The sequence below is a fragment of the Oryza brachyantha genome, chromosome 3 (assembly GCF_000231095.2).
Source record: "Oryza brachyantha chromosome 3, ObraRS2, whole genome shotgun sequence".
Taxonomy (NCBI): domain Eukaryota; kingdom Viridiplantae; phylum Streptophyta; class Magnoliopsida; order Poales; family Poaceae; genus Oryza; species Oryza brachyantha.
Window position 1 is genome coordinate 27887987 of NC_023165.2, and position 13424 is coordinate 27901410.

The following is a 13424-nucleotide window of genomic DNA, read 5'->3' on the forward strand; positions in this document are numbered from 1 at the left end:
GGCTATTTTAGATTTAGATAATCATCGGCGGTTGCTTCTCGGGCTCTGTAATCACCGGAGATTTTTACACGCTATGTATTTCGTATATTTTTTTTCCTTGTGAGTATTATGTACTTCATCTATTCTAAAAATATAGGTATTATAAATTATTTAGTATTAATTAAAGTTAAAAAAAGATCTGGTCCTCTTAATAAATATCAAATGATTTTAGGTGGAAAGTTACGTGAGGTTAAGATGAGAAGAAATTTAAGTTAGAATGATTGATAACACTAGAAATATACTTTTCTGTCCATGGTGCAAGACTTTGCTAATAAATATAAACATATATATACATGTTATATTTATTCATCGAGATAGAGCTAACATTATAATTATAATCATAGAAGATTAAAACTATAGAAATACTTGCACTCACCCCATTTTTGCAAGGTTAGTCACTGGATAATTTAGTTTTCTAACTAAACAGTGTCATTTATAACAAGAAAGAAGGGTATCTTGGAACGAATGGGCTGTATTATTTTTTTTTTCTTGTTGGTGTTTCGTATCGAGCTGGTGATAAGGGAGAAACGCGCGGGGTTCTCGTTTTCGCCGATTAAATCCCGTCGCATTCGAGCGACAGCAACCGCCTGCGACGTGCGTGATCCCATCCTTTTCCTCTCCGATCACGCGCGCGGATCTCGTGCCCTATACAACGACCGCCTAGCCGGTCTCGTTGCCGCGGCGCAGGTGAATCGCCGGAGCTCTTGCCGGCGGCGGCGGCGGGGATGTCAATGCCGTGGGCGATGGCGGTGTCCGTCGTGGACAAGGTGTGGGCGGCGCTCGCGGCGTGGGTGTCGACGTGCCTGACGGCGGCGGTCGCCGTCGCGCGCGCCCTCAGGACGGGGCACGTCGGGGTCTTCCACGTCGGCTAGGCGATCGATGGCCGAGGCGGCGACGGCGCCTGCGCCGGCGAGCCACTGTGATCAGCTCATCATCGCAACTTGGAGGTGCTTTGCTGATCAGTGGTTTCTTGATGGATGCAGTTCGCCAGAATGCAGCTAAGTTCTGAGCTTTTGTGTTTTTTTCTCTCTTTTGTGGTGTGCAATTAATTATCCATGGAGATTTTATTTGATGAGTTGCTTGGGGTAGAGTATTCTTTGTTCATTTGTAATTATCATAAAAACCAAAAGATAGATTTTAGGTCATAATATTCTTTGTTTTACAGATAAAGGTTTTTGTATAAAAGTATTAGCTCATCCTGAAGCGAATTGTCCCTTCCAATATTTTTAAAGAAAGTATTAGCTCTTTGAGGAAGGTAAAATTGGAGTTCATGGCATATCTAGGACCGAAGGAACGTAACATTTATATGATCTCATTTTTTTCCCAGTTATTTTTTTCTTTTCTATATTCCTATATGTAATGGCGTTCTGTACTCCAAATTTGGGAGAAATCGTGTTATGTAATATTTATATTCTTACTTATGCTGAATTTGTTATGCCGGCGATTGATTGATTTCATCTCCTGAACTTCGGTATGGCGTGTAAATAGATTTTGTTAACAGGAATGTGAGATTCGTTGGAATGTACCAAATCTACTGAAGAGATTAGTTAATACGTCGGTAGAACATTTTTGTTTAATTTGTTCGTGTGACAAGCGTAGTATATCATACTAGAATCTTGTTGATCCAAAATTTAAAGAAGTTTGAGCCAAAGGATAAGCTCGCAGAACATCCTTGAATGTCGAAAGAATACATAGGGGTTGATGAAAAAGAACCGAAACCAGTTCATTTGCCAAAAGAACAAAATTTTACGGCAGTACTAATGTTTTGCCAAAGCTAAATCAGTCATAGCAGTTTATCAGCTACATAATCTTTAGTCGCAAAATGCGAAAATCAAATATGCAGCACGGTTCATTGCTGAGAACACATCTGTACATAACTACATAAACGAGCTCAGGACAAAAGTTTCACGTTATGAAGCTCAAAAAGTAAAACTGATCTGAAACGATCCCGTTGATGGGCAGTGGAAGGAGAAAAGCACTTTTATTTCAGCACTGTCCAGGGAGCTTCAAGACGATGTGTTCTTCCTAGCTGCATAGACTCGGTAAGCAGCTATTCCCACAACTGTAACGGCAGCTCCAACTGCAAATTATTAGTACAGTATCAGTTGGGTTAGAACTCAGAAGGAACTTATACAACTATTGCATTCATTGGCACACCACCAACAATAATCCCACTTACTAACCACTTATTTCATATTGCCATAAACTTTCTAGTAACTTTGTTGATCTAATATATCTATTGCTATACTACACCAGTCTTTTTTACTACTATAGTATGTTTGGTACAATTTAGTGGTAAGAGAGAATGCAAGCAACAAAAGTAAAAAAGCAACAGGGACTGAGTGCAAAACTGGCTTACCTGAGACAACCATAAGGGACCGGTTCAGAAGTTGACGGTATTGCCTGCGTGTTTTCCCAACTTCAGTCTCTGGAATGCTCAAATGTGGCTGCTGCGCAGCATGGACTATTCTGCAGAAAATATTGTTCAAATCTCTCAACCTCACGCTAATAGGAATTGGTGTTTCGATTCCCATGTCTTGGCTCACCTGAAAATACATAACTTTATGGTCAATAAGCAAATAAAGACAACAAAAAATAATCCATAGTTGAAGAGAGAACTGTGGGTAATAAGCAAATTTGAGAGAACCACTTGCACAATGCAACATGCGTCACATAAAAAAACCAATAATGAAATATTTCTAAAGAAACATATTAATTGACATATCAAATAATCCCAGCGGCTAAAAGCTTCTATCTTTGAAGATTTCCCAGCTGTTCTCCAGAAAGTGAACCATACATGCAATATCAAGACCAAGTTTACACGCCAGTAGATATGTATTGGTCTTGACTTGGAAAAGCACCAATGTTACTGGGAGTTATGCTGCATAGCAGCAGATTTGAGCATGCCCTGGTTCTTAAATATAGAACTAGAAGTGCATTTCCCCTTCTACTCCCTCCATATGTGTCTAGATTCATTAGCACACATATGAAACTAGACAAGGTCAGAAAGTCTTATAATGTGGAACGGATGAAACATTAATTTAGCCATTTATGTATGAAAAAAATCAGTAGAAGTACAATTGGAAGTAATACTATCTTCAGTATTCATGATCAGTAATCTATACACCCACCATTATATATATATATTACGTTGCGCTGTATATATAAACAAGTGTGAATACAAATGTAAAGAGAAACAGCTTCCAAAATATAACTAGTACACAACTCAAATGTTCAAGCCAGAAATATCAAATATCTGATTCTAGTGCCAGCTATCACATAAAACAATGGCAAATGATTTTCAGAGAAAAATGACAAATTGGTAATGAGCATGCAATGTATTTCAAGCTTACTCTCGTTGATTCCTGTAGAGCCAATGGAGATTGGTCAAGATCATCCTTAGCAGCCACAATCAGACAAGGAACTTCATAGCCAGTGTTCTCTCCATGTGTAGCAACTTCCACAAGCAAATTCCTTGCTCTTTGCCAAGAAAGTTCATCCGAGCTGCCATTTCAACAGGTGTACAGGAAAGATGTCAAATGTAGTGTACAGAAAATCATATACAATTTGCATGAAAAGATGTAGACAGGAGTGGTTGCTGTTAAGTGTAGTTTTTGAAATTGTTATATTCCAGAAAAGACAACAGATTGCCTGTTATACTACATTTTCTACCATCCTTTGCGCTAATAAACATCATCCGTTACAACTCTCCAAAACCATGACACATTTAGTAAACAATTCATATTCCTGGTTTAACCCATGTCTATAAACAAGTTGAATTGCTACCACTAATAGGGAAAGAATTCAGTTACTTCAGACCGTGCACTGAGAGATTTCTTGGTCGTAAAGAAATAGAACTTGGCATAATATATACCTATCATAAATAAATACTGCTACATCACAGGAAGCCAAGGATTCTCTATCAGTCAGTAATGATCTGACATCATCTTCAGGAATCTCTCGAAATACAAGTGTCTTTCTGAACCCCTTCAAAAACAAGATTATTCAATCAGACCAACTGTTATGAAATAACTCAGAATTGGCAAAAGCTAAATACCCAAATTGCATTTATTTGATAGCACGGTGATAATTGGAACTGACAATGTTGACTGAAGTATAATAATAATATATTTTTGTCAAAAACTACCACTGAAAAGAACTAGTCCATTAAGGGGTGATGCCCTGTCCATTACCATCAGATTGCAATACTTGATTTCAACAGATTGGAATACTTGATTCCACATGATATGTTGGCCAGCATTATATTAACAGAGAATGAAGTGCTTATATGTATCATAGAACATTAACAAATTTGCAAACAATTAAACCTTGCACGCTTTACGTATCATAGGATGTTTTCATATGGTGAAAGCAGTCTTGACCACTTACAGAAAGTTCAACAGTATTTGCCGCAAACCGTTCGCCATTCATAGGCAGAGCATCAGAAGGTTGCCTGGAACAAGGACCACATACAAATGGTAAGAAATAGACATAGTAGTAATAAAGATATAAAGCACATGCTGTAAAACACTAGGAGATGCATAGAGCACCTTCCAAGGAATGATTGTAGCAACGCAGTCTTTCCAGCACCTCTGGGACCAAAAACATAGCACTGGAAAACATTCCGTTGAGTCTGCTGCTTTTTCCGATCAACACGTCTTTTCCTCATGGTGGTAAATGCTGAGCCAAAATCACCCGAATAGCCAACATATACAAGATTGGCAAAACTATTTGCTGGATCTAGAAGTGTCATAAGAGCCCACTGCAATTACAGAATACTTAATCATTAAAGGAAGATAGTCTAATAATTTAACCATGATACCACTGTTCTACATACTAGTGAAAATGTACAACTCATACGTATAAAGTTTAATGAACAAAAGAAAGAAAGATAAGACAATGTTACAAGATAACTAAATCAACAAACATGAAACATAGTTTCTAAGTAGAGAAAGGGGTTTTGTTTCTAATATCAAACCGAATCAACAACACAGTAATTTGCAGATGATCATGCATGATTGTCAGTTGGTGTATTTGTGTTCAGTGTTATTCTCTTAGGCCCTCTTTGTTTGGGCTTATAAGCTGACTTTTAAGCCAAGAAACATAAGCCTAAACAAACAAGCAACTTTTTATTGGGTTCTTCTAAAGCCAAAAGAACCTCTTACACCGTTAAAGCCAAAAGCTAGGCTCGAGTAGCTTTTTTGGCTTATTTGGAATATAGGTTGCGCTCCAACATTAAATTTGAAGCTTTTAAGTCACCAGCTTATAAATCATATAAACCAAAAAGTCCGCTTAAAAGCTTAAGCCAATATGCCTAAGCTCAAACAAAGAGGACCTTAGTAGAATGTTTAGTTTGAGACAGTACCTTGGAGAGAAATCCTTCAAGTGACAACCCACCCAAGACATTCCTTTCAGCACAGTCCACATACGGATTAGAAGACCATGGGCTGAAATACCAGCAAAAGAGTATCAGCAAGGAAAATAGAAGCATATAAAACTCATTCATTCAAATCCTCCAAGGAAAAACGAATACAGGATTACATGACGATTTTGGTTATCTTTATTTTACAATCACAGTGTCAACCATAAATAGGACAGGACCTTCTATCAACTTACTTTTCAGGTGCAGTGGAGAAAAGATCATCCAGCTCAGCAGGTAGCAAAGCTTCATCCTAGACATACAGAAAAGGCATTTTGAACTGATCAACCATGACGCTTTTCGGTAAAATAAAATGCTCAGAACTAAAGGTTGACTAACATTCACACAACAGTAAAACAATTGTGTCTATCAAATGTGATAAGCTTACATTATCTGTGTCAAACATATTGAAAATTCCTCTTAAGAAATCAGTAGCTTGACTTGTTAACTCCAGGGTCTGCAAGGAAAAAATGTCATTGTCATCACATTTGATATCACAAAAATATATTGAGCCAAAAATATGATAAATCACACAGATAAATGCTTAGTGATGTTAAACAACCGATATACTATTGGAATCAACGAGTAAAGTAATCGTCTGAGTGATGAGACTAAAGAATATATTATTTGCCAGCAATGCCAGCCTCCAGGGATGCACAACAAAAAGTGAGAAGAAAGGGCTGGCCATGTGTATTTTGTATTGTTCAAGAACCAAGGAGTTACATACTTACATGTTGTCATAATAAGGAAAACTGCGGGAAGGGGTATAGAGACCCAGTCATCCACCCTAAAGGAGGAGTACTTTAAGATGGTCTCGAACAATCTTACATAATCACTAACATGAAATTTCTAGAGTGGCCTAAGAGGCACACTTATTCCTAAGACTGGGGTTATTCCACTACAGTAGCAATGTTATAGCAACAAGGATATCAAAGGGTGCAAGGTATGAAAGAACAAAAGAGCAAATTTTACAGTTGATGGAATAATAATGCTACAAGGAGCAGTATCAGTATGGTTCAAGAAACATCTGACAATCAGTTTTAATATATGAAGCCGCGGCAACACATAGCATGGATGCTAAACAGCACACAGGACAAATAATGAATATCTAGAAATATCTAGTTTCAATATAAAATAAAATTTGAACAGTAAAAGCACCAAATAACACATTACTTGGTCAGGAGCTCGTTTAATTGTTGGCATAAGGTCATCTCTAAGCTTGATTTCATTATCATAACCAAACTTCCTTAGTACAGTCCATGTAGTTTCTAGTCGTCCTTTCTCGATAAAAAGAGCATGAAGGAAAAGGAATCCGGTCAAGGTAAGGCCATTGTCATTCACGCCTTCAGGCATCTTCTCTTGAACAACTCTCTTCACACCTGCAATTTCAGTAGGTTGGAGAGGAGCGTTGAAGCATTTGACCTGTAAACCAAAAGTGATTATTACAAGCACCAGAAATAACAGAATGACAATAAAAAGAACTAGTTGGCCTTATTTTAATTACAGAAAGCAAAGCAGCCTCGGTGAATACAAACCTGGAAATCATTGAGCTCCACATCACTGAGTGCTCCATCCCTGTCATGATCACATAGAATAAATATCCGCTTCAAAGCCCTCACACACCGTGGCTTTAGAGATTGTGCCTCTTGATCAAATAGAGGAGCTGTTGGGTGAAGCACTGCCTTCTGGGCATAGTAGAAGACCTCAGGCACCTGCAAGTATTCGTACATTATATTCTAATTCTTGAAACCAAACCCAGAACAATATCTGGAATTCTATCTCAGTAAGGCACTAATTAAAATTACCAAGCGCATAGTACAACTGATACATGGTCAAGGTAAACAAAATATATTTTCAGAATATAACAGCATTAGGGTCTGGTTGCGGACTATGTACCCAACCATAAAAGCATGGCAATTCAGCTAGTGAACGTTCCCATTTCAGGATGACCAATAAGTTAGTAGTAATAATCAACAAGGAACCATGATTGCACAACTTTAACCTGGATCTGGCGAAGCGCAGAGCACTCAATGCAGGTCTCAATCTCTCGGAATGTCTGCATAATGGGCGCCATCACCTGCTCAAGGCTGACCTGCTGCTCGTCCCTAAGGTCCAGCTTACACCCAACGACAATCACAGGTGCCTTTAACTGTGACATGCAGGCAGCAAACAACACAAGAATCACATCGGATAGACCACAAAACTATCCCATCACGGCCGATCCAATCCTACAGCACGAACCTGCAGGCGCCGGAGCTCGGGGAGCCAGAATGTGCTGAGCCGCTCCAACGTGGCGGGCCTGTCGCAGGCGTACGTGAGCACCACCGCGTCCGCCGCCTGGCACTCGGCGATCAGCTTCGCCCTTTGCTCCGGGCTGCATCCACACAGGCACGCGGCACACAGCACAGACCGAATCAACACCAGACCCAAAATGGAGAAAAAAAAAACAACCGAAATGGAAGGAACCCACGAATCCATCAACAGCCCGACCCGATTCGCGGCGCGATCTGGGGGGGTGACCGGACCTGGAGGAGGTGTCGACGATGGTGATGGGGACGCGGTCGGGGAAGTAGTCGGCGGGGAGGCGGGTGGGCGGCATGACCCGGGGGACGTTCTCCGGGAACGCCTCGGTGGCGACGGAGACGACGAGGCTGGACTTGCCGGTGCCCGGGTCGCCGATGACGACGACCCGCACGCCCTGCTTGCCGGCCAGGTTCGCCGCAGTCGCCGCAGCCGCCATGGCTCTCGCCCTCTCCTCCCCTCCCTCCGCCGCGGCTAGGGTTTTGGGAGATTTGGGCGCGGCGTGGCGTGGCGTCGCGCGGGGGGGGAGGCGGCCGTCAGAGAGTGGGGCCCGCTGGGGTGGACGCCTCGCTCTTTTTATTGCAGGTTTGCTGCTACTGCCTCGCCTCGCCTTGGAAGGAAAGAAAGAGACGACGCTCGCTCGCTCACTCCTCGACTCGATGCTCCCGTGGGCTGGGCCGATTCTTCAATGGGCTTTCATGAGTCAGCCCACTAGAGGCTTGCAACGTTAGCGGTATGATTTTTTTTTTAGGGTACCCTCTCAGCCGTATATTACTTTGGATACAACGGATTTTTCTTATATCACGCTGGTGAATGTGTAGTTAAAATTTTATAAAGATACGATTAGATCTAAAATATATAATATTATGGTAAATTTGTGAGTAATACATCATATTAAAATAGATGAATTGGTGAATATATCTTACCGAAGTTTTAAATAAAATATTTAATATAGTTATGAAAATATATAGCTAGATTTAAATTTACTACACTAATACCCTTACTAGTAAAAGCTACCGTAACCATGCCTTTTTTTTGGCTCGTGTGATTGGCTTGTATCTCGTTTTTCGTTAGGGCATTTTTCAAACATTAACGACACATTTTTGCAAAAACTTCCTATATAAAAGTTATTTTTTTAGTTTTTTCATTAATATATCTCCATATTTTTAATATATGATGCCATTGACTTTTTGTCACATATTTGATTATTCGACTTATTTTAAAAAATTGCCTAATCACTCCCTTCTGTTAAAAAATCTTGTTGTTTAGGATAAGATTTGATCAAATCTCTAAAATTCTTACAATAAGTTTTATGTTAAAATAACTTTATAACATATAAGTTTATGATATTATGGTAATACTTTTCGAGGATAATCTATGTATAGTATTTATCTTGTATTTAAACTAATTTTTTTAAAATTATTGATGCTTGGAATTTTAGAAGTTTAACTAAATCTTGTCATGAACGATACATATTTTTGACTGGATGGGGTGTCATTTATTTTGTTATGTTTGAATTAATTATAATATGTAAATTAATTATAATTTACGTTCCACGTATTTGCACAGGAAATTTAAATAAAACAAATAGTCATGTGATAAAAATATTCAATTGATGTATATTAATCATTCTTCTCATTTTGCATGCAGATAATAGACCAATTTCATCCACCGAAACGAATCGGTAGTACAAGATCTTCGTCTTTTGTATGTCCTAGGGGCAATAGAAGACGTTTGAGCATTATTGTTGTTTCTGCTTATGTTTATAAGTCAAAATTTAAAAGTTTAACTTTAAATTTGGAGATAATTTTGGAGAGTTTATTATTTTTTTCAATATTTGCTTTTAATCGCTAAAACACATATAAAAAAGTTGTATTCATATTCTTTTCGTTTATCACGATGATAAAATATTGAGACGACGTCTCTTGTAACATTAGGAAGTACAAAGTATGCAAACTATATATAATAAAAAAATTAAGTTAGCTTGAATTAACCCACACTAGCACTCTCACATAAGAACTTCCATGGAAGACATCTATTACAAGAAAAGGTTCGGCAAAATCTCAGTGGTCACATACTCGCATGCCATTGAAATAATCATCGCTAGGGTCCGAGATCAACTTCGTATTAAAATTTACCATTATTGCAATTAAGTAGGCCGTAAGTAGCTATGAGCACATTCTACAGTGGAGTGAAACAAACATTGGAATAAAAATAATAATCCGTTTACATATAGCTGAAGAAATACCACCAATACGAATAATGCTACAAGTTAGCTAGATGCCTGGCCTAAATAATATGCCCAGCTGGAAGCTGGTCACCAATAGCCTCGAAAGGTTAATGCCCTTAGCCACCAAGAAAATCCATATCTAGAAGGAAGTAATTCATGGTCATAACCAAACTTTCTAAGGACGGTCCATGTAGTTTCTAACCGTCCTTTCTCTATAAGGAGAGCATGAATGTAGAGGAATCCGATGAAGGTAATAAGGCCATTGTCGTTCACTCCTTCAGGCATATGCTTCCAAATCACTCTCTTCACGCTTGCAATTTCAGCAGGCTGAAGAGGAGACTTAAAGCATTTGACCTATAAAGCAAGAAAGAGATTAGACGGATTGTTGACCCTGTAATGCAAACTAACAATACCAGAAACACTAACAACAACATGACCGCAAAATATACTATGATAAGGAAGATACATGAGTTTAGAGACAATGAACAAGGTTATATATATGTTTAACTATATTGAAAAAGATTGATTATAGAATAGTAATTAACTAATTATATTTTGTTGTAGCGCAGGTAAAGGAAACAGGAACCTCTCCATGAGTACGAACCTGAAACTTGTTGAACTCCACGTCACTTAGTGCTCCATCCCTATCACGGTCACATAAGGAAAATATTCGTTTCAAAGCCGCCACACATCGTGGCCTCAGAAATTGAGTCTCATAATCAAATATAGGGTCTACTGGGTGAATCACGGTCTCTTGGGCATAGTAGAATATCTCAGTCACCTACAAACATTGATTAGTAAAACAATCGATCACGTTATTTTTCATATTTTTGCAAAAAGAAAACAATTATAACCCAAACCTAGTATAAGATATGTAATTATGTATCTCAATAAGGCATCAATTAAAACTACAAGTTTATAAGCTAGGATAGACGATAAATGTCATCATGATATGTTTATGAGAATTTTTCTACGTGAGCAAACATAAAATGACAATTGATGAACTAGCATAGTAAGCCTAAACATTTCAGATCAATCAACAATTATAGAATGACAACTAAATAATATATGAATATGAAGGCATCGTCACACATCTAACCTGGATCTGGCGAAGTGCGGAGCACTCAATGCCTATCTCAATCTCTCTGAATCTACGCATGATGGGCGCCATCACCTGCTCAAGACTGACCTGCTGCTGCTCGTCCCTAAGATCCAGTTTACATCCCACGAGAATGAGAGGTGCCTTCAGTTGCCACATGCAAACAAAAACAAAAAACAAAATCATTGCATCTATATTGTTTATGTGCATGAAAGATAAAATATTATTTAATTTTATGATTGATATTATATAAATTAAAATTCTACTATACAAAGATAATAAAATAAACTATACGAAACACTTTTTTATAAAAAACATGCGTACAAAAATTGTGAATAATATAGTCAAAAGAATGCAATCCAAATCCCACATAGTCAACTATGCATGAAGCCCACATAGTCAACCATGCATGATGGCGATTGATCCAACTGTAAGTTGAGAAGATTAACCTGGAGGCGTCGGAGCTTGGGGAGCCAAAACGTGGTGATCCGCTTGAGCGTGACCGGACTGTCGCAGGCATAGGTGAGCACCACCACATCCGCCGTCTGGCACTCGACGATCATCTCCTTGTTGCGCTCCGGGCTGAATCCATAGAGGGCAGGGGGACTCGGCGGTGAAATCCACACGAATCAACGAAAAAAATGCACGCGTAAAGAACAACCCGTGATGGGGATGCGGTTGGGGATGGGGAAGCGGTTGGCGGGGAGGCGGGTGGGCGGCACGACCCGTGCGACATGCTTGTGGAACTGCTCTTGGGCAGCAGAGACGATGAGGCTAGACTTGCCAGTGCCGGGATCCCCGATGACGACAACCCTCGCACCGGCCCGCTGCCTGCTGCCCACCAGGCTTGCCGACGACGCAACAGCTCCCATGGCTCTGCACGCCTGTAATCTCCTGTACTACGTGTAGGGTTTCAGGATGGTTTGTGTGCGAGTTACGTGAGGAGGAGAGTGGAGCCGACGGGTCACTATTTACGCGAGGAGGAGAAAGAGTAGGGATAATCAATACCAGAATCCAGATTCGCGTCTCTATTGTGATGGAAAATGATAATTAGCATTACATTTTTCCCGCAAAAATAATTACCACTACATGCGCGGAGGATGGGATCTACATCGCCGATGGCTGTAATGGTACGAGTAGAATAAATGATGGTTGTTAGATTTGATCTCAACGCTCTACATTTCCTTAGCTCTGTTTTCCATAGCTGGGGTTGCAACTCAAGCCCAGTCCAACTTCCACGTCCCATGATCCTGCTGCATGCAAGCAAGCAATCAATCCATGTGAACTAGATCCGATCCCCATGCAAACGCAAGCACGTAGGAGTAACTTTTTTTTTTTTTTTTGAAATCAAACCTCGTGGATTCTTATTCAGACGATATGGGTTCAGACAAATCGGGAACCAAAATTCTGTTTACAAACTCCGGAAGGGGATCAGCCCAAATAACAGGATGATCCGAGTCCCAACTACGCCCACACCGTGCTAGTTCACGAGCACTTTTATTACAAGATCGAGGAGTATAAGAAATAGCCACCGAAACAAAGAAAGACATGATGAATTTGGCTTCCCTGAATAACACCCCTGCCGGAGCAAAATCATATTCAGTTGAATTCAACGCCTTCACAAGCACTTGAGAGTCCGATTCCAACACAATGTTTTGCAAACCGATGCCATCGTGATAGACGGATAAAGAGTCATCCTTAATGGCTTTGATGTCCTTTATTCTCTTCTTATCCCCTCTTTCCATTTTTCCCATAAATTCACATGATCATCATCCATGCATAATCGTTAAATCTATCAGGCGGGTGACATTTCACCTGCTATAGCTTAGTCGCTGAAATAATATCTATACCTGCATCATCTCTTCAATTTACTCCAGCAATCTAGCACAAGTCATTGCCAACTAACTTCATTTTTTTCCTTTTGTTGACTGATCCGTTTTCCCCAAAAAATATGACCACCATTTCGGCCCGAAGATGCATGCATGCATGTGTTGAGTGTTTAAGCATCATGGCCAACATTATTTTCCCATTTTGGCTGTCTAACAATTTACCCATTTCAAATCCTTTTGTTTCCTATCCCCATTTATTTTCCCAGGATACTAAGGACTTGGTTTAGCTCGCAGAAATTTTTGGGTTAAGTGTCCCATCGGATGTTTGACCAAATATTAAAAGACTATTTCAGCGACCAATTAAAAAACTAATTACATAGGGTGTTAGGAAACCACAAGATTAATTTTTAACCCTAGTTAATCTATCATTAACACATATGAGTTACTATAGCAGTTATGGCTAATCATGGACTTATTTAATTCTCTATACACGTGTCCAAAGATTCA

General features: G+C 39.5%; 2 protein-coding genes across 2 annotated transcripts; both read right to left on the reverse strand.

The window, feature by feature from the left end:
* Positions 1 to 1890: 1890 nt before the first annotated feature.
* Positions 1891 to 8289, reverse strand: LOC102701067 (mitochondrial Rho GTPase 1). Its single transcript, XM_006650710.2, has 14 exons — positions 7984 to 8289; positions 7700 to 7832; positions 7461 to 7607; positions 6994 to 7170; positions 6632 to 6880; positions 5847 to 5915; positions 5656 to 5711; positions 5405 to 5486; positions 4590 to 4801; positions 4429 to 4492; positions 3914 to 4026; positions 3393 to 3543; positions 2399 to 2585; positions 1891 to 2119 (listed from the first exon to the last, which is right to left on the reverse strand). The coding sequence occupies exons 1-14, from the start codon at positions 8196 to 8198 to the stop codon at positions 2046 to 2048; spliced, it is 1929 nt and encodes a 642-aa protein (XP_006650773.2). The 5' UTR covers positions 8199 to 8289; the 3' UTR covers positions 1891 to 2045.
* Positions 8290 to 9787: 1498 nt separating this feature from the next.
* Positions 9788 to 12068, reverse strand: LOC102707857 (mitochondrial Rho GTPase 1-like). The gene is made up of 4 exons (XM_015835082.2): positions 11538 to 12068; positions 11089 to 11232; positions 10594 to 10770; positions 9788 to 10343 (listed from the first exon to the last, which is right to left on the reverse strand). The coding sequence occupies exons 1-4, from the start codon at positions 11649 to 11651 to the stop codon at positions 10077 to 10079; spliced, it is 702 nt and encodes a 233-aa protein (XP_015690568.1). The 5' UTR covers positions 11652 to 12068; the 3' UTR covers positions 9788 to 10076.
* Positions 12069 to 13424: the final 1356 nt, after the last annotated feature.